This window comes from Triturus cristatus, chromosome 2_2 (genome assembly GCF_964204655.1).
Source record: "Triturus cristatus chromosome 2_2, aTriCri1.1, whole genome shotgun sequence".
Taxonomy (NCBI): Eukaryota; Metazoa; Chordata; class Amphibia; order Caudata; family Salamandridae; genus Triturus; species Triturus cristatus.
This window is the reverse complement of record NC_140582.1, coordinates 1,051,925,281-1,051,950,934: the sequence shown is the minus strand read 5'-3', so window position 1 is coordinate 1,051,950,934 and position 25,654 is coordinate 1,051,925,281. Positions and strand designations below refer to the sequence as shown.

At 43.4% G+C, this 25,654-nt stretch overlaps 1 protein-coding gene across 1 annotated transcript in view; it reads right to left on the bottom strand.

Annotated features, from left to right (window-relative positions):
- POLN (DNA polymerase nu) overlaps positions 1 to 25,654 on the bottom strand; it is a 2,789,368-nt gene that overhangs the window by 1,597,691 nt on the left and 1,166,023 nt on the right. Inside the window, exon 10 of the mRNA XM_085643153.1 lies at positions 20,988 to 21,133. Coding sequence (XP_085499279.1) covers positions 20,988 to 21,133 — 146 coding nt within the window. The remainder of the gene's footprint in view (positions 1 to 20,987; positions 21,134 to 25,654) is intronic.

Here is a 25,654-nt window from a genome sequence, read left to right as displayed (position 1 = left end):
GACAAACACTTAAAGGAAAACTATTATTTATAATTAATTTAAAGATATTTCATACTTTACAAATTACGCCGAAGTCGCGACCCCAGCGCGACTTTTCAAAATGGCTACCAGAATGCACGCAGCCATCGTGTAGTGTGCGCGAAGGGTGCGTGACTTCTGTATAATATATTTAAAAAAAAGATTGACTATAGTTTTCCTAACTAAAAATTATTCACAATTTTAAAAAAAATGTGTATATATATGTATATATATATATATAGATATGCTTGCAAAGACCTCCAGTTTGCTGGGGACCCCCAACCTTGCAGGGCGGGCTCGTAAATAGACAAGACTGGAGAATCCTGCCAGATTTGCACAACACGAACACCACAGAGCCCAACTCCGTCTTGTTCCCTGAAAAGCATTTAATGTACTGAATGCGCAGCAGCTTTTGAACACTTAGCTCCACCTACGCGTTTCGGCGTCTTGGCTTTATCCAGGTGAGTGTTCATAATATTTAAAGTCACAGTGATAAAAATTAAATCCCAGTGGTCACATGGCCATATTCAAACTTCAGGCCCCAGAATGCACTTTGAAATACTGCAACGTGATGTGGCAAAATTCAATAGTTGCTGAATAGCGTGATTTCTTTGCTGCCATTATCTCGTGTTCATTCTTGCATTCGTGGTGCATCTGTAAATGTAGAAGCATAATGCTGGTAGCTGCCACGCAAAAATTGGATATTCAGGAATGCGAAGATCACGAGAGGAGGGTGTCGCCTCTCTCAGCTCCCTTTCTCTCTCCGACTCGCAATACCAAATTGCCATGGAAATCCGACGGCTGGTGCGAGAGAGAAAGCAGATCATGTCCCCTCCATTAGATGCTTGCAAAGACCTCCAGTTTGCTGGGGACCCCCAACCTTGCAGGGCGGGCTCGTAAATAGACAAGACTGGAGAATCCTGCCAGATTTGCACAACACGAACACCACAGAGCCCAACTCCGTCTTGTTCCCTGAAAAGCATTTAATGTACTGAATGCGCAGCAGCTTTTGAACACTTAGCTCCACCTACCCGTTTGGGCGTCTTCCCTTTATCCAGGTGAGTGTTCATAATATTTAAAGTCACAGTGATAAAAATTAAATCCCAGTGGTCACATGGCCATATTCAAACTTCAGGCCCCAGAATGCACTTTGAAATACTGCAACGTGATGTGGCAAAATTCAATAGTTGCTGAATAGCGTGATTTCTTTGCTGCCATTATCTCGTGTTCATTCTTGCATTCGTGGTGCATCTGTAAATGTAGAAGCATAATGCTGGTAGCTGCCACGCAAAAATTGGATATTCAGGAATGCGAAGATCACGAGAGGAGGGTGTCGCCTCTCTCAGCTCCCTTTCTCTCTCCGACTCGCAATACCAAATTGCCATGGAAATCCGACGGCTGGTGCGAGAGAGAAAGCAGGTCATGTCCCCTCCATTAGATGCTTGCAAAGACCTCCAGTTTGCTGGGGACCCCCAACCTTGCAGGGCGGGCTCGTAAATAGACAAGATTGGAGAATCCTGCCAGATTTGCACAACACGAACACCACAGAGCCCAACTCCGTCTTGTTCCCTGAAAAGCATTTAATGTACTGAATGCGCAGCAGCTTTTGAACACTTAGCTACACCTACGCGTTTCGGCGTCTTGCTTTTATCCAGGTGAGTGTTCATAATATTTAAAGTCACAGTGATAAAAATTAAATCCCAGTGGTCACATGGCCATATTCAAACTTCAGGCCCCAGAATGCACTTTGAAATACTGCAACGTGATGTGGCAAAATTCAATAGTTGCTGAATAGCGTGATTTCTTTGCTGCCATTATCTCGTGTTCATTCTTGCATTCGTGGTGCATCTGTAAATGTAGAAGCATAATGCTGGTAGCTGCCACGCAAAAATTGGATATTCAGGAATGCGAAGATCACGAGAGGAGGGTGTCGCCTCTCTCAGCTCCCTTTCTCTCTCCGACTCGCAATACCAAATTGACATGGAAATCCGACGGCTGGTGCGAGAGAGAAAGCAGGTCATGTCCCCTCCATTAGATGCTTGCAAAGACCTCCAGTTTGCTGGGGACCCCCAACCTTGCAGGGCGGGCTCGTAGATAGACAAGACTGGAGAATCCTGCCAGATTTGCACAACACGAACACCACAGAGCCCAACTCCGTCTTGTTCCCTGAAAAGCATTTAATGTACTGAATGCGCAGCAGCTTTTGAACACTTAGCTCCACCTACGCGTTTCGGCGTCTTGCCTTTATCCAGGTGAGTGTTCATAATATTTAAAGTCACAGAGATAAAAATTAAATCCCAGTGGTCACATGGCCATATTCAAACTTCAGGCCCCAGAATGCACTTTGAAATACTGCAACGTGATGTGGCAAAATTCAATAGTTGCTGAATAGCGTGATTTCTTTGCTGCCATTATCTCGTGTTCATTCTTGCATTCGTGGTGCATCTGTAAATGTAGAAGCATAATGCTGGTAGCTGCCACGCAAAAATTGGATATTCAGGAATGCGAAGATCACGAGAGGAGGGTGTCGCCTCTCTCAGCTCCCTTTCTCTCTCCGACTCGCAATACCAAATTGCCATGGAAATCCGACGGCTGGTGCGAGAGAGAAAGCAGGTCATGTCCCCTCCATTAGATGCTTGCAAAGACCTCCAGTTTGCTGGGGACCCCCAACCTTGCAGGGCGGGCTCGTAAATAGACAAGACTGGAGAATCCTGCCAGATTTGCACAACAGTGATGTCATGAGTGATGTCACTGACCATGTCATGAGTGATGTAATATGTGACGTCATCAGCAGTGCATTGCGGGCGCGCGAGTTATAGTTAGCTGAACTAACTATAACGGGGGAATTTCAATGGTTTTGTACAAGTGAAAAGTCCAGCTAACTATAACACCCCTGAAACCTATGGTTTTTTCAGTGAATTTCTGAGGTTTTTTAAATGCTAATTCCTAACTATAACGTGCCTGAAACCTATGGTTTTTTCTGTGAATTTCAAAGGTTTTTTAAATGCTAATTTCTAACTATGCCTACAGAGATAGGACATGTGAAGAAAGAAGAAAAAATGCACAGAAAGAAAAAAAAGAAGTGCAGAAAGAAGCAACAGAAGTCCTCAAAGGCGAAGAAAAGTGCAGGAAGAAGGATAACGTGCAGAAAGAACAAAAAGAAGAGCAGAAAGAAGCCTTGTTGCAAAATCATCCTGTACCCTCAACTTTTTCAGACGGATACTGGTGGTAACTGAGTCTGACTAACCAGTCCTAGAGCCAGTGCTATGTTAAAAGACACTTAGAATACAGTGAAAACACCTACATACACTAGGGAACATTATGCGTTGGGGTCCCCCTGTGATTAGCATGACCTCTTCTGTAAGCCCCTAGTATATAATAGGGCAGGGGGATTAAAACTACCTCTTAAAACAGGCCACAGGGCTTTTTTGCACACGTTAACTCAGGCCCCGTCCCCTCCCTTCACCACTGTGTAAACACGCCCTGTGTCCGTTTTTAGTTGGGAGATTAAGTTCATTTGAATCCTGTGGGTCCCTAGGGTCCAACTAGCCCACTAGGTACCTCCAGTAAGTGCCACAGAGCTGCGTTGCAGAGAGGTGTAAAAAGTGGCACGGCCTGGACCACCTCTCTGCAATGCAGCTCAGTGGCGCTTACTGGAAGCACTTGGTGGGCTAGTTAGCCCCCAGGGGCCCTCAGTATTGAAGGAAAATTATATCCCCAATTTAAAACGTGCCATAGTGCGTGTTTGCACATGTCACCTCAGGCCCCGTCCCCTCCCTTCACCACTGTGTAAACGCGCCCTGTGGCTGTTCTAAGTTGAGAGATTAAGTCCCCTTGAATCCTAAGGGTCCCTAGGGTCAAACTAGACCACTAGGTACCTCCAGTAAGCACCACAGAGCTGCGTTGCAGAGAGGTGTAAAAAGGGGCTTGGCCTCAGAACACCTGTCTGCAGCGCAGCTCCCTGGCGCATACTGCAGATGCCTGTTGGGCTAGTTGGCCCTCAGGGACCCTCAGTATTGAAGAGGAATTAATTCCCCAACTTACAACTCGCCAGGGGGCGCGTTTGCAGAGTGCTGCAAGGAGGGGGCGTGACCTCCGGCACGATGCCAGTCTTTTATTTATTTTAATTTTTTAAGAAGGGGGGCTGTGTGGTTCCCCTTCTTATTCTAATTTATTGGCCCTGATGACCCCATCACCCAGGGCCTGTCTCCTAATTATATTTTTTTTACCCCAATCCCCAGGGCCGGCCACTGTTTTTTATTATTTTTAAAAAATATATATTTATAGACACACCTAGGACATGCTGGACAAACCGTACGTACCTATCACCATGACGATTTGCGTGATATTCATTAAAAGGCGACTATGCATACAATGAATCCACGTGGAATATATTTACACCACTAGTGAAGCTCTGACATGTCTGATGCCCTACCGTGCCTAATCCCGGTAGACACCCTTGTTGTTTATTTATACAAACATGGGTAGCTATTGACGGGCACATTTAATACACATGCACACCAAGCCATTCAAAGGGGATTCGACAAAAATTCGACCAATACTATGCAAGAAACCCCCCTCACGGTTAATAAAACACACATCCACTGCCGGATGTGTAATACTTTTTATTTTACTCTCTGGAAAGGGGACGAACATCACTTGAGAGTCACATCGCGCTCATGGCAGAGCCCAATGCTGTGTTACACCCACCATTGCCTGCTGAGTGCCACACACCTCTGTGTTGTATTCCACTAACTAGTGCATATGCTATGACACTCTCTAGCCCATGTGCACTGTAACACCACCCCGTGAATATGTCATGCCACACTTGTCTTCGCACGGGTTATATTGCCCCATCTAACGTGCCTTCCTCGATGCCTATGTTATAACGCACAGTGCTATGCCATACATATTACAATCTGGGATCCATATCTTTGTCACAGTGCATATACAACGTTACACTCCCCAGCACATATTTTATATTACAACTTTAGAGACTAGTTAGGTTACACAACACTGCCCTGTGCATATTACACTCCAAGGCGCATATCGCATAGCACGCGCTAGTGCCTGTGCTATCTCGCGCTCTCCAATGAATCTGTCATTGCGCACAATGTATTGCATATTATATTTCACGCCCGGTTCATCTTATATCACACTTTTGGTGCATAGTTTATACCATACACTATATCTAGTTTTCATTTTCAATCGTGCTCTCAGGACTATGTTCTATATAACACTGTGTTCACCTACCCTTTTCACGGGCATTACATTTTGCGATAGGGGGTGGAGGGTCAGGGGGTGTTTCTGCCAAGTGAGCCCGGAGTCACAGTCACAAACGTCCTCTTCTTCCTGAATAAAAGTGAGATTATGCTGCATACTTGTTCATATTTTAAGTAGTTCGCACAGACACACGTTTTAAAAACAATAAAGTTCCTAATACCCGCCTTCTCTGAACAGTTAGCTTGCTGCCCCATCCCCCTCCTCCCTATCCTCTGTTGTGTGAATCCATGGACTAGCCTCCTCCCTCCTGCCATGCCTGGTCTGATGTGCTGCCACTGCCCTCAATTTAGTATGATGTACCAGTCCACTCCTCCTGCCCTCCATTGCCCAATTCTATGCCCCATCATTGACCTCCTGCTTAAACTCTGTGCTTAGCTTGCTGCCCCTATTCTCCTTCCCCCTGCCCTCCGATGTCTTTGTGCATGCCCCTGCTCCATCCTTTTTGCCCACCATGTTCCATGGACCTGCCACTCCTATCTACTCTGAGTGTTCTGTTGAGCTGCCACTCCCCTCCCACCTGCCTAGCATTGTCAGATGACTGTAACCTGTCCCTGCCACCTCCACCCTGCCTGTCCACATGCCATGCCCCTATCCTCTTCCTCCTGTCCTACATGGTCCATTGTACTGCCACACCCTTCTGCCCTCCCTGGTCTGTTGTGCTGCAACTGCTCCTCCTGCCTGCCCCGTGCGGTCTGTTGTGAGGCCACTTCCCCTGAACTTTCTTGTCTGTGCACAGGTCCTGACCCTCCCTTCTATCCTCCATCGTCCTTTGTGCATGCCCCTGCACCCTCCTTCTTGCCCATCATAGCCATTGTGCTGCCACTAACCCTCCCACTTGCCATGCATGGTCTTCTGTGCTGCCATGGCCCCTCCCACCTTCCCCGTGTGGTCAGTTAGCTGCCCCTGAACCCCTCCCACCTTCCCTCCATGGTCTGTGTGTATGCCATCACAGTCTCACTGTTGCTCTTCATGGTGTGTCTTGCTTCTAGTGCCCATCCTGCCTGACCTCCATGGCTATCTTGCTGCTCCTGCCCTGCCCCCTTGCCCCCAGCCCTCTGTTTACATGTGCAGACCCCTACTCCCTCCCTCCTGGCTTGTCTGTTCCATTGTAATGCCCCTGATCCGTCCCTCCTGCCCTTTATGGTCTGTTATGCTGCAGCTTTCTCTCCTGTCTGTCCATTATGGTCAGCTAGCTACCATTGCCTCTTGCCCCTCTGTTCTCTGTTGTCCATGTGCATGGTCCTGTCCCCTCCCTCTTGCTTTCTATGGATTGTTGTGCTGCACTCCCGTCCCACATGCCCTGTGTGGTGTATTGTGCTGCTGCAAACCCTGATGCCTGCCCTGCAGGGTCAGTTTGGTGCACCTCTCCATGTCCCTCCTGTCCTCTGTTATCCAAGTCCATGTCCCTACCCCATCTCCTTCCATGATCCAATGTACCATACTTGCGAACATTTTGAACTTGGTAAGAGGGAGATTTTGAAAAAAAACTGGGGTATTGATTTTCCCCTTTGAGTTACATTGAAAAAGAGGAGATTGTAGACAGGAGACAGATCAAATAAAGCCCATTTGAGCTTAAAAACATTGGACGTTTCCTGGCTGAATCGGGTCTGTTGGCATGTATGGTTGTACTACCATTGCCTCTTCCTTCTGCCCACAATGGTCTATTACATTGCCACAGCCTCTCTTGCAAGTCCTGTATTGTTGGTTTGTTGCCCCTGCCCCCCTTTCCACTGCCCTCCATAGTCTGTTGTGCTGCCATGGCCCTTCCTGCCTGCTCAGTGTGGTTAAATTGTTGCCTTTGCACCCTCCTACCTGCCTTCAATTTTCAGAGTCCGTGCCCCTGGCCTCTGCCTCTCAACAGTATCCTAATGAACAACTAGATTGCTAACATTCTATATTTATTACAAAAGTGTGGAACGCCTGACGTCATCTTGATGTAATCAAAACTGTAATACCTAGAGCATTTCCTTTAGAAATTACATATATGAGAGGGTCTTATTGGCATCAAAATTATGGTTAGTGCTCTAAAAGACTAAAATAAGGACATATTTTCTGAGTTTTCAAATAGCGACAAAGCACTTTTAAATTATTTGTTACCTTTATGTTTTTTTATTCAGTTGACCACTTGATTAAATGTTGCACTTAGGGGAGAGGATGTGGTGTTACTTCCAGAACTGCAGACTTTGCAACTGGGGAACCAGGTTGGAGTTTCTGCTTCAGCTCGACATTCTGTGATTCTGGTCAAATCACTTAGTCTCCCCATGTCTACAACCAAAATGAATTTGTTCTTGTGTGATGTAACCAATGCTCATGTACAGCACTCCAATACCTGACAAGTCTGCACTATATAACACTGCAAAAACACAAAATAATAGGGGGCAGATTTATGAGCCCCTTGCGCCACTTTTGCGTCACTTTTAACATGGGAAAAGTGACGCAAAAGTGGCGCAAGGGGCTCATAAATCTGGCCTTAGGTGTTTTGCACACTTCTGTCATTGAGCTATATTTGGGCTACATCTGGGTGATTTTGGGCTACATTTGGGCTCTTTTGTTTCCGGTGGCCATCTTGGGAGATTTATTTGTTATGAAGTTTCCTAATTTCCTCATGTACTGCAGTCTCCTCAGTAGGAAATGCTTTCGGTTTTTTACTTTGATTCCATCATGAAGGTATTCAGATATGTCACACATTTGCCATATATTCTGAATGTTAGCACTCTAGTTGCTCATTAGATCACTGTAGTAAAACTACTGTTCACCATGGAAGTCTGCTCCTGGTATTAAAAGTGCATGTTTCAGTCTGCATGTCAGAATTTTTTAATGAAATAGAAGAGGATTTGAGAAGTCACTCAAAATGTCCCCTCATTTTCTTTCTTCAGCATTAATCATAATTTCTATGGCAAAATGAACCCCCTCATTGTGTTCCTTTTTAAATTAAATGTTTTAAGTGTTACCAGTTTATTCCAATCAAGATGGCTTCAGGTGTGCCATACTTTTGTCATAATGAAGACAGTAAGCGCTCTAGTTGTTTTTAAGAACACTCTGGGACATTCTGTCATTGGGCTATACTTGGGCTACATCTGGGTGATATTTGGGCTACATTTGGGCTCTTTTGTCTCTGGTGACCATCTTGGGAGACTTATTTGTTATGAAGTTTCCTAATTTCCTCATTTACTGCAGTCTCCTCAGTAGGAAATACTTTCAGTTTTTTACTTTGATTCCATCAAGAAGGCTTTCAGATGTGTCACACATTTGCCATAAATTCAGAATGTTAGCACTCTTTTTGCTCATTAGATCACTGTAGTAAAGCTACTGCTCACCAGGAAAAACTGCTGCTGGTATTGAAAGTGCATGTTTCAGTCTGCATGTCAGAATTTTTTAATGAAATAGAAGAGGATTTGAGAAGTCACTCAAAATGTGCCCTAATTTTTCTTTCTGCAGCACTAATCATACTTTTTATGGAAAAATGAACCCCCTCATTTTGTTCCTTTTTAAATTAAATGTTTTAAGAGTTACCACTTGAATCCAAGCAAGATGGCTTCAGGTGTGCCATACGTTTATCATAAGTAGGACTGTTAGCGCTCTAGTTGTTCTTTGGAACACTCTGGGAAGCTGCAGTAGAACACAAAGGAATCAACTGACAGTCTCTGCCCTTGTTGGATGTACATGTTTTACTGAGAATGTCAGACTTCATTCTCACATGACTGAGAAAGATAATGTGAATTTACAGAAAATAAGCTCTCAGTTTAGCCTATAGATCACCTTCCAAACCTCTGTGGGAAAAGCATGAGAAAATATTTTTCTCTCAATCATGATATCCCAGCAGAAGGCTTTTTCACATGGTGAAATCACCTTAGAACATACCACAATTCCTAAAATGAGTATGGTACCATCAACAAATGATTTATAATGTAACTAAAGTCTTAAAACCTTCTATTAACTGCAATGCTTTTTAATGAGGTGCTATCATGTATATTGTCCCAATATGGCTTCCAACTCTTCTTGGATGAAGTGCTGACAGCCAATCAGATCTCAGGATGAGATGTGTGGTTAGGCTCCGCCCACATATATATATGATTTTACTTTTGATTTTCTCAGGAACTACTGAACAGATTGACACCAGACCTGCAAAAGGCACATCCCTGACCTGAGGACTACCTCTCTGCCAAATTTCAAGTAATTCTGTACAGCCGTTCGGGCTGTACCTTGGACTAAAGGTCCCAATGGAAAATTGCATGGGGAAAACGCGTTTTGGGACCCCCTTTTTTCTCAGCCCCCGCTTGACGAATCCCCCCAAGACTTTCAGGGTAGGAGCGGAGCGCCCCACCTATTTAGAAAATTTTGCGAGGATTCGTCAACCGGCGCCAAAGTTATTCCAAATAGAATGTTGCGGAATTCCTATGGAAACACGGTCCTAACTATAACTATCTACTGGCGACCGCCAGTAGATAATATATGTATATATATATATATATATATATATATATATATATATATATATATATATATATATATATATATATATATGCATAAATAAAATTAAAAAAACATAGGATTGAGGTACATTAGACTTACAAATTTTCATTTAAAAAACCTTTGACATTCACTAAAAAAACATAGATTTCAGGCACGTTATAGTTAGAAATTAGCATGTAAAAAACCATAGCAATTCACTGAAAAAACATAGGTTTCAGGCACGTTATAGTTAGAAATTAGCATTTGAAAAACCATAGAAATCCATGCAGCCACTCTCACAATTACTGACTCTCACATATAGTTATTTATATACACCATCACTCACATATACTGCCTTTTACATATGTAGTTACTTGCACATGTACCACTGAGACATCCATTCACTCACCAAAACACCCATACACACACTAACCCACCCATACAGCTGTTTCCACATGCACTCTTGAACCCATACACCCAGTGAATCAACCACTCACACATCTAAGCACAGAGTCACACACCTCCCACCCGCCCACACACACACTCAGGCAGCCATACAAATGCTCAGGCAAGCAATCAATAACCCATATAGAAACTCATGCAACTACTCACCAACCCATGCAGCAGCTTACACAACAACAGACAGACTGATACAGACTTTCACTCAGTTTATTCACTAACCCATGCATTCAGTAAGACACATTTAATCACTCACTTATGCAGTCTGTCACGTACCAACTAAATCCTCCATACAGACACTTATACACCCACTCATTCTTCAATACAGCTTGGCATATATATAAAACAAATTTAAACTTTACAGAAACACACAGTCACTGGATGATGTCATCAGTGATGTCATTTGACATGTCATCAGTGATTTCACTGACCATGTCATGAATGATGTAATATGTGATGTCATCAGCAGTGCATTGCGGGGGCGCGAGTTATAGTTAGCTGAACTAACTATAATGCTGGAATTTCTATGGTTTTATACAAGTGAAATGTCCAACTAACTATAACGTTCCTGAAACCTATGGTTTTTTCAGTGAATATATATATAATATATATATTGATCATTATGTGAGAGTGTTTACATTTTTTTAAATTAAGTTTATTTGTTATCATGTATATTAAATACACTTTATTTTTTATTAATTTTATTATTTAATATATTTAATATTTATTATTTTATGTATGTATGTATAAAAATCGATATTTTACAACTATACTTTTAACATTGATACTTTTTCGATATTTTTGTACTTAAGTATAGGGAGTCGATATTTTTGCATTCTATATTTTTTCATCAATGTTTTTGCATTCTATATCTTTTCATCGATATTTTTTACTTCTATATTTTTTACATCTATATTTTGCCAGTGAACCCATGAATTGTATGAAAACAAGTTACTTACCTGTAACTTTGGTTCTCCAGTATTGGAAACTTTCATAGACTCCCATGCTTGTATCATTCCCTGTCGTCGGAATGGGAGCCCCCGGTATACATAAAATAGCAATAGAAAGCATTACCAAAACAGAAACTAGGCCTCTTCTCGTTTTGCAACCTATCCACCTCTTTTTGTAAAAGAGACTAAATAATGTGAACAACCAATCAGATTAGCCTCACCCCTTAGAACCCTCCTGAGAGAAGCTCAGAACCTCAGATTTTCGTAGCCGTTGTGTAACCACACCACTGAAGGAGCCAGAGGCTGAGCTTTCCCAGGGGTGGAATGTGCCTCGCATGGGAATCTTTGAAAGTTTCCAATACTGGAGAACCAAAGTTACAGGTAAGTAACTTGTTTTCTTGCTCCAGTATTGGAACTTTCATAGATTCCCATGCTTGTATCAGAGTAGCTAGAAGTTATTAGCACATTTTTGGAACCATGATCATTATAAAACCAAGAACAAAGCAATAGCACATGCACCATAATGACAACTTCAATGGTCAATCAACATTCTTAGAAACCCTAGAAAATATAGACACATGAGGTTTAAAAATGTGCAAGAGCTGAAAAACAGTAACATGGAAGGAGGGATGAAAGGAAAGCTCACCACTACTGAAAGAGGTTCCTCAGGACTGCCTGGCCCACTGCTGTGTCACTCTGCGTTGCAGAATCCAGGCAGTAATGTCTTGTAAATGTATGAGTACTGCTCCAGGTTGCTGCCCTGCAGATCTCCTGAATAGGAACTCCGGCAAAGAGAACTGTCGAAGAAGAAATCACTCTCGTGGAATGAGCACGGACCCGGCCTTCCAGGGGCTTGCTCGCTGCTCTGTGACAATACTAGATAGCACTGGTAATCCAATGAGCAATCCCCTGCTTGTAAAGTGGAAACTCCTTACGAGGGTCACTAAAAGACACAAATACTTGAGGAGACTTACTGAAGTCTTTAGTAGATAGAATTTTTAGCACCTCTGAATGTCCAGTGAGTGGAATGCCTTATCTGCCAGAGTAGTAGGTTGAGGGAAAAAGGTTTTGAGTATTACCCGGCTCATTCAAATGAAAGTCTGAAGGCACTTTCGGTATGAACTTTGGGTTGGTACGTAGTATCACTGTACCCTTTTTGAACTAGAGAAAAGGTTCCTGAATGGTGAAAGCCTGCAATTCATCCACTCTTCTAGCCGAAGTCAAGGGCAGTCGGAGAGCTACCTTCCAGGAGAGGAATTTCAAATCCACCCACTGAATAGGTTCGAAGGGATGCTTCATGAGCTGGGTGAGGACCAAGTTAAGGTGCCAAAGAGGAGGCGGAGGCTTGACTGGAGGGAAGACTCTGAAAAGGCCCTTGAGAAACTGTTTAATTATCCTTTCCGACAAGAGGGAAGGACCTGAAGAAGTGTGTCTGAAACGAGAGATGGCGTCAAGATACACCTTGATGGAAGAGTGAGACAGCCCCGATTTTGCTAATGAAAGAATGTAAGCAAGAACTTCATGCGGCTCAGAAGAAAAAGGATGGACACCCTTTTGCTGGCACCAAATGCAGAAACGCTTCCACTTCAACTTGTATGTCTTGTTCGTACTTGGGGCTCGTGCCTGAGAGAGCATCTCTCTACATTCTGTTGAAAGGGTCAAACCAAGAAATTCTCGCTGCACAGGAGCCATGCTGACAACTGCAGAGATTGCGGATCCGGATGGCAGACTTGGCCCTGGGACATCGTCAGCAGCGAAGCAATCGACTGCAATGAAGTGGAAGGTCCAGGGAGAGGAGATGCAGCTCTGTGAACCAAAACTGTCGGGCCACGTAAGAGCTATCAAAATCATCTTGCAAGGTTCCGCTTTGAGCTTCCTGAGAAGCCTGGGGATCAGAGGAATGGGGGAAAAGCATAAACAAATGCACCTGACAGGCCATCGAAAGTGCATTACCCAATGATCCCCGATGGTGAAGCCTGCTTGCGTAAAATCGGCATTTCTTGTTCTCCGGCGTGGCAAAGAGGTCTATGGAAGGCCTGCCCCATAGGCGAAAAACCTCTTCCAGAGTGGACTGGTCCAGTTCCCATTCATGGCTGACCGACTTCAGTCTGTTCAGCGTGTCTGCTGTCTTGTTGAGAACGCCTGGAAGGTGCTCCGCTTTGAGCAATATCCCCTGCTGGATCGCCCATTCCCAAATTGTCTGGGCCTCTTGTGACAAAAGATGAGACCTGGTGCCGTCTTCCTTGTTTATATAATGCATAGCCGTCGTGTTGTCTGTCCATATTAGAACTGCTGACTGCTGTATTCACGGAAGAAACTCATGCAAGGCTAGGTGAATCGCTCTGAGCTCCAGCAGATTGATATCTAGAAGACGATGTTGGTGCAGCCAACAGTCGCTTACATAAAGGTCTTGTAAGACTGCTCCCCAGCCCTCTAGCGAGGCGTCTGTAGTAAGTATCTGAGGAGCAGGTGTGATCCTGAAGGAGAGACCCTGAGAAATGTTTTCCTCGTTCGTCCACCATGATGCGGCGTCTCTCATGGACACGGTAACGAAGACCTTGTCTTTGAAAGATCCATCGACCTGGCGCCACTGCAAGTCCAGCTCCTTCTGGAAAGGACGCATCCGCAACCTGCAGTGAGGAATCAGAGGAATGCAGGAGGAAATGGACCCTAGGAGGGACTTGTAGAGGCGAACTGAAAGTGACTGTCTTTTTAACAGCAGACAGGCCATAGCCATCAGCTTTTCTTGCCTCTCCAGGGTGGGAAAAGCTTTGTCGATGGATGTGTTCAGAATGGCTCCCAGAAACCTGGCTGTTCAGGATGGACAGAGGGTCGACTTTTCCGTGTTGAGAGTCAGCCCGAGATTGTTGAAAAGGCGTGTGCACACCACGACTGATTGTTCTGCTGCCTGCTTGGTAGAAGCCTTCAGCAACCAGTCGTCCATGTAAGGGAAGACCCGGTACTGTTGTTTTCGTAGAAAAGCTGCCACCGGAGCTAATACCTTTGTAAAGATTCGTGGAGCAGATCGGAGTCCAAAAGGTAGGACCTTGAACTGAAATTGGCTCTTGGCTACTGTGAAGCGAAGGAACCTCCTGTGTGCTGGATGAATGGGTATGTGAAAGTAAGCTTCCTCTACATCCAATGTGGCCATGTAATCCCCTGAGTTGAGAAGACGAAGGATATCTTGCAGAGAAACCATCCGAAATGATTGTTTGATGAGATAGGTGTTGAGCTCCCTCAGATCTAGAATAGGACGCCACTTTTCTAAAGTCGTCCGGATCAGGAAGAACCGGGAGTAGAAACCCTCTCCCCGCTGAGAGATAGGGACCAGTTCTATCGCTCCTTTGAGGAGCATTTGATGGACTTCCAACCGTAGAAGATGGAGATGTATTGATGGAGCGGCGCGAGGGGGCTTGGAAGGTGGTGCTTGGACAAATTCCAGAGTATGGCTGCATTGAATGATCTTCAGCACCCAACGGTCCGATGTCATTTGTTGCCAGTTGTGGAGGTAATTTGATATTCTGCCTCCCACTGATGTTACAGGAGGAGAAGGGACAGTAGCAAGAGCCAGCAAGCCGCTATTGATGCTTCGAGGAGACCCTCCCCTGGTGTCCTTGTCTTTCTCTGTTAGTCGATCTAGAGAAAGAAGAGGATTGATTCTGCCGCTGGTTATAATTCGGCTGGTAAGATTGTGAGGTTGATCCATATGAGGAATACCGTTGCTGTTGGTTTCCTCCTCTGTACGTGGCATTACCTCTGGCTCCACGGAAGGGGACCTTGCGGTACTGCAGAGTCCCTAAGGATTTTGCGGTTTCCGTGTCTTTCTTAATGTCCTGGAGAGCATCATCAATATGATTTCCAAAGAGCACCTCCCCATCAAAGGGAAGATCCAAGATCTTGTTTTGGATCTCAGGACGGAACTATGTAGCCCGCAGCCAGCCTTGACGACGAAGGACAGCAGCGCCCGCCAGGGAGCGGAATGCAGTCATTGTAATATCCATTGCACAGTCAATCACTTCAGCAGATGTTATCTCTCCTTCTTGAAGAATCTTCTTTGCATTTTTTTTCGCATCTTCAGACAATTGGTCCAGATAGGGGGAAAGGTCTCACCACAGCTGGCGATCATAGCGACCAAGTATCGCTAAGGCGTTAGCAGCTCTAACCAACAGGCTGGACATGGATGAAAACCTCTTGCCCGCGTTATCAAGGCGTCTGCCTTCTTTGTCTGGAGGTGTCGTGAGGGGAGCAGAAGGATTCCTGGATTTTCTTTGGGCAGCCTGAGAGATGACAGAGTCTGGTTTAGGCTGACTGACCAAGCAGGCCGGGCTATTGTCCGAAGCCTTATACTTTTTCTCAAGGCGAGGCTGTATAGGCATTACCGTAGATGGACTCCGCATCACTTTCAATCCCTCTTCCCAGACGTGACCAACAATCGGAATAGACCAAACAGATTTTTTGTAAGGCTCCTTAAAGTTATAAAGGAAGCATTCAGACTGCACTGTTGGCATGGGCAGTTCAAATCTTTTAGCGGCCCTTTCCATCAAATTATGGAAACCCCCTATGTCTGCAGGGGGGGAGTCAACAGGTGCTGGTGCAGGAGAAGCTGGATCAGGAATGACATAGTCATCCCACTCTGTGTCTAGATCTGGTATTGTGACGTTGCCCTGGTCCTCATAAGAGGTGTCATCCTGAACGAGAGGCATGATAGGTGGTGCATCCTGAGCCACAAGCATTGGCTGAGGCGGTGGCAATTGAGGGGTAGCAGGCCGAGCCGGAGGAGCAGCAGTAACTGGCACCACAACTGGAGGTTGAGTTGTAAATCTCCTCCTATAGTCCAAAAGCATAGTTTGCCAGGCTGCTAGTAAGGAGGAAGGCATAGAGACCATCTCCTGCTAGTAGTCCTCCTGATAATCTGAGGAAGGATCATATTGCTGTTCCTCCACGTATTCCCCCTCAGAGTCTGTGTCCTGACACTTGACGTGTAATTGAGAAGGGCTATTCGCATAGGCAAAAGGTCCCTCATCCTCTTCAGATCCCTCTTCTTCAAGGAGAAGTGCAGGAGGTAGAGGAGTCACCCTCCTGGGGGAAGTCATCTCAGGTGTAATTTGGCGCTTTCTGAGAGAAATAGTAATTTTTTTTTTCGCCGAGGTCGTCGACGGCACTGTCGAAGACGATGAGAGAATCATCGACGAAGAAATGGACGTCGTCGACGCAGCCGTCGTCGAGACCGTCATCACCCCAGCCGTCGTCGATGTGGAGCCGTCGTCACCATCGTCGTCGACATAGCCACCACCGGCGTCGAAGTCGTTGACACGGAACTCTGAAGTGTCGGCGCCGGAGACGATGAAATCACCTTCGACGAGTTCGTCGACAGAGCCAGAGATGAAGGAGAAGACTGAGACTGTACATTTGATGATTTCGTCGACGGAGTCGTTGACAGCGTCGTCGACGAATGAACCTTCTTCACAGATTTTACCTCAGAAGAGAGTGAGGAGGGATTTTTGAAAGTCTTTGGAGCCGCTGGAGGAGGACCTGGAGGAGCAGAGCTGGATTTCCTCTCAGATATTACTCCTTTTGACAGTCCTTCCCTCTCCTTTACACCTCAGTGAGGAGATTCGCCAGGGCTACGCGCATCAGACCTATGACAGGTCTTTTTTAAGGCCTTACCAGGACGTTCTTCAGAAGGTGAAGGAGAAGCTCTAACCCCTTTTAACAGATCTTCTGGAAGATGTTGCAGAGGATGCCTCATCACTGTCACTGGAGACCGGAGACTGGTTCCTTCCTTGACTTTAGCTGCTGGAGCCAGGTCAAAAGACGCCCCTCACGGTCTCGCTGAGTCTTTGTAGAAAAAGTGCGGCATATTTTACAGTCTGCTTCCTTATGGTCTGGGTACATACAGTAAATCCAATCCTTGTGCTTGTCTTCCACATATAACCTCTTCTTAACACAAGTTGCACAGGCTTTAAAGAGGGCTTTCTTCTCCTTATCAGACATCTTGAAGAAGGTTTTGAAGAAAAACTGGTGAAAAAACTGTAGAATGAAAGTTTACCGAAAAAAACTGAGCAGAGCTCAGTGGAGATTCCCTTGCACAATGTGCAGTAGAAAATCTGAGGTTCTGAGCTTCTCTCAGGAGGGTTCTAAGGGGTGAGGCTAATCTGATTGGTTGTTCACTTTATTTGGTCTCTTTTACAAAAAGAGGTGGAAAGGTTTCAAAACGAGAATGGGCCTAGGCCTAGTTTCTGTTTTGGTAATGGTTGCTATTGCTATTTTATATATACTGGGGACTTCCATTCCGACGACGGGGAATAATACTAGCATGGGAATCTATGAAAGTTCCAATACTGGAGTAAATGAATATTCACAGAATATTCCCACTGTGTTCCCATTTTAGTTTTTTAAGGGCCTTATACTCTAAGGCTTGTAAGAGTACGTAAAAGAGTACAGCATGAGTACATATTTACATAACCTAAAATGCCATTGTGTATAGGCCCCAAGGTGGGCAAATGACATGAGGTCACTAGGGCTAAGTGTGTACCGCTGCTTACTTTACTCACTTTTCCAATTTATAAAAACAATGCCATTTTATCATGCACACCAGAAAAAAAAGCTTAGAAATAAAAGCTGTTGGTTGCAAACTCTGATGCTACTTTACAGCACTTAAGTACGATGCACAATTGAGCAAATACACCCATCTAGTTATGGGAAACACTTTTCGGTACCCAGTGCAGTTTAGTAATCTGGTTTCAAACTTGTTAACTTCGAAGTGAAAGTTGTACCTTGCTTGACCCAAACTTTTCCAGTTATGACTGTCGACTTACAGTGTGGTTCTTTAGCACAACAATATTAAAGGTAAGGCATACAACAAAATAATAGGTAGTAGTGTTCCTTTCAAAGGAAAAACGGCACACCAAAGTATAGTACACGATTGTTAAATAAAGCACATTTAGTCAAGGCGTATATTTTGAACAGTACAAAATTAAATCGGGGTGCTCAAGGCAAATAATGACGTCTACTACCTGGGGACATCACCAGCATGCACAGAACATGCATAAATTGACACTCAAGAAAAAGCCTGAAAAGCACACCCTAAGATAGTAAATTTTCAGTTCCACATTAGTGTAGATTGATCACTGTATCCAAGTCACATATGCTTGTCAAAGGAGAGTGGAAAAAAATCAGTTCCATCAATCAACGGTCTTCATTGACAACGAATCCAAACCCCTTCAATTTCAGTTGGTTGTCATCTTTATTATTTTAAAATAGAAATCCCAGCACACGAACCAGCCGACACGTGTTTCGTCTTACAAAGACTTTTTCAAGGCTGGAAAAATAAATGTATCCACTAAATACATCTTACTAAAAACACACAAGTAGACAACAATATATATATTTTAATTATAAGAACTTAGTGCACACCCACACTGTGATGATGAAAAAACGATGTGCCGATAGAAACCAAATCACCAGTGTTCACAATTGACATTAAAGTCCATATTAAATATTCCTATAACCAATTACGAAAGAGGATGAAATCCTTTGATAGACCAGATAAGCCCACCACTGTGACAAACTGTACTATTCTGTGTCCAATAGTTAGAATATGAATAACGAGACAAAAGAGAGAAAGCTTAATGCACAGCTCAAAGTTACAGTCCTGTAAGGCAGGACCAGCCAGAGGTAAAGATGAATAGAGACCCACCGATTGCTGCATATTGGTCATCTCCGTTGGAGTAAGTAGAAAATCATAAGCAAAACGTCCAGTAAGTCCAAAGTCCCATTCAATCGAGAACGATCATCAATCTAATAGTAAGGGAGATCAATATCTGGTGTAAACCGAAATTGTGCTATCCTCACAATGTGTCACATAGAATTGAAATGAGATTAAAAAGATATATATATTTTGTACAATGTCCCGCAAACAAATAAGAGGCGGGACATTGTTGAGTGTGGATATATACATTTCCGCTCTGGGACAGGTGAGTGCGTGAGTGGGTAGTGATTTTTGACACACCGGATCTACCTTAATATATACTTATGGGGGTTTTGTTCTCTTTTGTCTCCTTTGGGTTCGTTGACATATAGGCAGCGCATACACTCGTATCAAGGAGTTGCACGCTACATCGTTAGAGCAGGACTGAAGCTCATTTCTTCATTACACCTTACTTGACACTACTTTTTCACTTTAAGGTATGTTTGTTATTGAAATGGGGGTACTAGACACTGCATTTCTGACACCCTTGAGATTCTCCCTAGCTGTATTCAGATTTAGTTGGGTCTGTGTAAAATGGAGTCGCATTGTTTATTGATGAGAGACTGCTGGGGTCTATTTGGGACATTCATTACAGAGGAAACTAGGATAATTATCCATTAGGATTAGAACATGTTTTATTGACATTTTGTGGCCATTTTCACAAGTGTGGCATGACAATATGATAAGGTCATGATACACTATATTGAGAGGGCCTTTTTGAATATATATCAATTGGGCTATATGTCATTAGACGTTTTCTTAGGGAGATTTCTAACTATGGAGTATCTGCTAATTTCTCACCATTTATTTCTATTACAAAATATATATATCTTTTTAATCTCATTTCAATTCTATGTGACACATTGTGAGGATAGCACAATTTCGGTTTACACCAGATATTGATCTCCCTTACTATTAGATTGATGATCGTTCTCGATTGAATGGGACTTTGGACTTACTGGACGTTTTGTTTATGATTTTCTACTTACTCCAATGGAGATGACCAATATGCAGCAATTGGTGGGTCTGTATTCATCTTTACCTCTGGCTGGTCCTGCCTTACAGGCCTGTAACTTTGAGCTGTGCATTAAGCTTTCTCTCTTTTGTCTCGTTATTCATATTCTAACTATTGGACACAGAATAGTACAGTTTGTCACAGTGGTGGGCTTATCTGGTCTATCAAAGGATTTCATCCTCTTTCGTAATTGGTTATAGGAATATTAAATATGGATTTTAATGTCAATTGTGAATACTGGTGATTTGGTTTCTATCGGCACATCGTTTTTTCATCATCGCCAGTCTTGGTGTGCACTAAGTTCTTATAATTAAAATATATATAAATTGTTGTCTACTTGTGTGTTTTTAGTAAGATGTATTTAGTGGATACATTTATTTTTCCAGCCTTGAAAAAGTCTTTGTAAGAGGAAAACACGTGTTGGCTGGTTCGTGTGCTGGGATTTCTATTTTAAAATAATAAAGATGACAACCAACTGAAATTGAAGGGGTTTGGATTCGTTGTCAATGAAGACCGTTGATTGATGGAACTGACTTTTTTCCACTCTCCTTTGACAAGCATATGTGACTTGGATACAGTGATCAATCTACACTAATGTGGAACTGAAAATTTACTATCTTAGGGTGTGCTTTTCAGGCTTTTTCTTGAGTGTTAAAGGTAAGACATGTTTATCTCAAACATACATTTTAGATTGGGTTCTGAATGTTACGGGCAAGCATGAGGTTTCATTAAAGCATAGGGTGGGCTTATTGGAAACTCCCAATTACACTTATGCTATAATTCTGTCTTCGATATTTAGAGTAGAGTGGAGATAGGGTTTCAGGGGTAGGGGCTTAAAAATGCAATTATGTAGAAACACATTAATAACTTCCTAAAATAATTTGTTCATAGGATATTGTACAAAACTCTTTCATGTCTATTCACAAGGCATTAGGGATGAGAGTAACACACGTTATATTTTAAAGTGGTTTTACATCATATTTGAGATGTAGTGATAGTAAAAATCTACAGTCACGAAAAAAACAAAAACATTTTTTAGGCATATGTGAAAATTACTAACCACAAAGTCAATTTTCGAAGTAGCTGTTCTCACATCCACTGTCTTCCCACAGTGCTTAGTAACTAAACTTTCGAAGGATGGTGCTGTGTCATTAGGGTCGATTAGCCATGCTGCAATTCTTGGATCAAATAAAATTACATCTCCAACTGAAAATAATTATACAAATCACATTATTATTGTATCATATCTACAGTAGCAAACTCCCAAAGTCACTAAAAATCAAATGTATCCACTTAAAAAAAATCAACCTAGGCAAAAAAAGGTCTGATTTAACTTTTGTGAGGCGAGTGAAATCATGTTTTGTAGGTGAGATATCACTGTCAACAAACGAATGATCAAATGTGTTCTAAGGTGTGACAAGTGGTGCTCAATCTCAGTAAGGCATTCCAGATGAAAATGAAACATATTCCGAGGAAAGTTATCATATGCCTACAGTTCATTTTTAATTTCTTAGTAAGTCATTTATTTTTATGAGACAAAGATATTTGTCAAAATGTTGGTACTCAAAATGCGCAAATCTTTTGTTGCAAAATATTTGGAAGTGGAACCTCAAGCTGCATAAACACTAGCTCAGCTACCAATGCATTTCCTTCATCAGCAAACTATAAGTACGTTTTCTAAGGGTGAACAATAACTTTGCACAATCCCATCTTCTGCCTCAGGACAGAACATTACACCGTGTTACAAAGTCCTGAAGGAATAATTACGATAATTTATCAGGCGCATGAGATTTCCACCTCAACTAAGTGTTGGGTATTTTATCTCATTTTCAGGAGACCACTTAAGGCCCCGCAGTGAATGGTTGTAATCACCAATGGGCTGAGCAACGGGAGCTACTGTGCACATTAGGATTACTACCCCCCACCCAAGAAGTTATAAGTAACTGGAGACCGGAGCTATTGGTCCCATTTCTAAAGTGCTGGTAACGAGGCTCAGAGTGTAATATTACTACAGTGAAAAGGACGTCTGAGGCAAAAGAATGAAAAGCACACTGACTGTGTTCTTTATGAAGAGAAATAAGGCAATGTTGAGGCCTGGAGCTCTGCATAGTACTTGACTATGAATATGACTGCAACACAGGCATAGTAGCTATGTGACGTTTCTCATCACCCAAAGACCCCCGTTTATAATAAAGCACCAACACTAGGCACATTCGCAGGATCTTTAATAAAGATCAACCTGCAGATCCATGGTGCAGATGAGAATCCCGATCCCCACCTCCTGGCTGTGTGCCTTCGCCATCTGACCAACAACTTCCTGTGCTGAACCAACAGCAGTGTGTATATAATGCAGATCCTATTTGTGGGCTTTTAATTTCAGCAAGATGCATAGCTAAGCAGACAGGTGCCTAATGGTAACTCTACTGTACAGAACTGTATGCAGGGATTCAAATGGTCAGTTTAATACTATAGTACAGTATCACATCCCTTGCATTTTCGCCATCTACAAATTGGTATTTGGAAGAAGCCATTCTCCAATCCTGATTGGCTTGTACTGATTCTAGTTTTGGTATTTTTTTTTTTTTAAATGTCGGTGCGACGCAAAGTGTTCTCTAGCCTTTTACCAATGTTACTGTGCACTTTGATAACAGTTTACAGCACAACACGAGGGAGAACTTTCCGGCAAAGAGCTGTAAGGATGCTGCCAGGGAGGACTGTCAGACCAGAGGGGTCGGAGCTAGTAGTCGGAAAGATGTTTTACAGAGAATCAAGAATGTATGAAGTGGGCCTAGGAGCTAATGTTGTTTGGTGATGGGCCTGTCAGGGTAAGCAAAATTCTTAGCATAAAGAGCAGTCTCGAATTCAAAAGGTTTGTGTTATAGAGGCGGTGTATGGGAGTCTAGGAGCTTGCCTCCAGATAGATGGTTGGAACAAGAGGCAAGGTGCATGTACACTTTTCATCTGCCCCCTTCAATTACCACCGAATGTATGTGTTACTGCTATCTACTAAACGGACTCCCTCCTGCGCATCTGCAAATCCTGCGATACTTGTCTACAAACACTCGCTGGTGCCTATTGAATGTTATGGATCCCAGTAAAGCCTTACCAGCTACTGATCGAAATGAGGTCGGTTAGAATATGCCTTATATTAAATTATACTACAAGGCTGTAGATTGTAAGTGCTTGATGATTCTAACTGATGACAACATGGATATATTTGTTTGGTACGATATCTTTCTTGACTAAATGAAACAAGCAATTTTGTTTAAGTTTGGCCACACAAACGTCCGCAAGCAAGTGAAATTCAAAACTGTACTTGTTTTCTGCATATATGGAGTTCAACTCTTAACTTCATTCAGATTGCGAGCTGACCATAGAGCATTTCATAGTGTTGGACAGCCCTCATTTATGGAGGTTTTTAATTCAACAAATGTTGGGGGTTGGCTAATTTCTTCCTTCATGTTGTACATTAGTACTATTAACAATCAGGATGGGGGTAGGTAGAAGCAGTTTTGGTTCACTTCACCTCCATACGTAATACAGAATTCATTTTTTAATAAAGGTGAACCTCACCATTCTTAATTCCAGAGTCTCACAAGGAGTATCTTCAAAGCCCTCAACCACTAGTTCCAGCAAGTAGTGTATATAATGTTCACTAGTGTAATACAGTGGACAGCTTCATCATTGGGTCACATCCCTGGGCATGCGGTTGTCCAGGTAAGTGGCGCCTCCACCAGGAGGGACAATATCTGCTTAAATACTAATTTTGGGATCAGTGAACAGTGTTAAAATTACCTCCTATACCAGTGCTAGTAACTTTAATGTGAACTGGGATAGGGGTATGGTTAAAAGCAGAGAGACCCTTGTTGAATGCACTAATAATCCTTAACATCTAATGACGTGGTTTACATGTTTCAGTCATGGGGGCCTTTTTTGGTCAATTGGCTCTTGTCAGGACCTTACAGATTAGATCCCCTTTCATTTCTATCTAGTCTAGTGCCTATCGACTCTGATCAAATTCTGAGGGAAAGTACATCCACGTACTTGTCTTCGCTACAATGATTATTTGCCTATAACTGAGAGCAGGTTCAATAATGACCCCATAGGTAGCGGGTTGAGGTGGGCAGTCTTGTGAGAATCCACTGTCAAAGGAGACAGCCTGTTATTTGCACCTAATAGGTCCTCCCCAACTCAACTCATGCCCAGGTGGAGATTATATACACTACTGGCTGGAATTAGTGGTTGAGGGTTGCCAAGACACTCCTTGTGAAAATGTTAATAAGAATCGTGAGGTTCACTCTCTTTTTTATTTATTCTGTATATTAGTTCTATACAGTTCGTACCTTCACGTCTTTTGAAGAAGTCTATGCCCAGTGCCAGATCTCCCGGTCTCAAAATTTTAAGTATCTCTAACTACAAGACATTTTTTCCATCTTATCCATCTCACAAGAATTCAGAAACCCACTCAGTAATTACGACAATTTTCAGGTTAAATATCCCTAGTATCTCAGTGCTTTATTATTTTTTCTTGTCCAATGTACTTGATGATACAGTAGGGTGGATATTATAATCGAATTGCTGACTGGCCAGTACTATAGATCCTGGATTATTCTGCATGTATTTATCATCAAAGGAGGGGCACAAGGGGAGCTTGTAGGTCCTTATAAATAGCAATTGTGTCAAACAGGTATACAGTTCCTTCAGACAGAGGAAGACAGAAAGAAATTAAATGACTGGTTGGTCCAATCTCCACAGGATAATATGGGGGTATGCTCCTTTTGGAACTGGGGCCCTCACACACCCAATTGGGTGTCATGCTTCATCCTATGGCTTGTTCCTCATTGGGCCAGCACTGCATAGACCCGTAAAGGGGCTCTTTGATGGTGATCTTTTGTTCCAAAGCCGTGATGTGAGGTCGGAGTATAGGGCCGTGAGGTGTAGATGAATGTGTTGATGTGCAATGTGTATGGAGTAGTGTAGTAAAATAGACTAAGTAGTACTCTTAAGTAAACTTTAATAATTGAGTCTGCTTGTCTAGTTTAAAATGAAAATGGCAAACTTCTGAGACAATGTTCTCTGGTTGCTCTAAGAAAAGGTCAACATCTTTCTTACCTGATATGTCACACAAAATGATCAAACGGCAGTTTGTCAGGACCAAACAATTGTTTATTGTCATCTACACAGTGGTTGGAATCCTAATTGGTAGTGAGGTTAAACCAACCTCAAGTGGAACCTAAATGTGGTGTACCTTTCATAGAAATACCGGCCGGTAATGTAAATAAAAAATAGACATAAAAGTTGTCAGTATGTTCCTCACACCTGGTGTGGTCCCGTCCCTTGGCCTGCAGTGATCGGCCCACACCCCGGCCCTGGATGCCCAATCATGCACCAACGTCGGCCCTGAAGTGGATTGGGCAGAGGGCGGACCCAAAGTGGCCTTGCCGGGGTTTCGGGCCTGGGAGGAATTGGCTGCGGAGATTGCGCAGTGGGGCCTCATGCTTCCCCCTCCTCCTCCAGCCATCAAGTCTTCCTGGAACTCCTCCGCTGCTGACCTCTCCCTTGAGGGTGGCTTTGGTCCCTGCGGGGAACCCTCATTCCTACTATTGACCCCTGCGATGAGCTGCGCACCTTGGGCCTGCGAAGCCGAGGAGGCCTAGGGAGAGAGACCTGTATCTGGGTGTCGCCAGCGGCGGAGTTCGGAATCTACCAGCCCACTCATAGCGATTG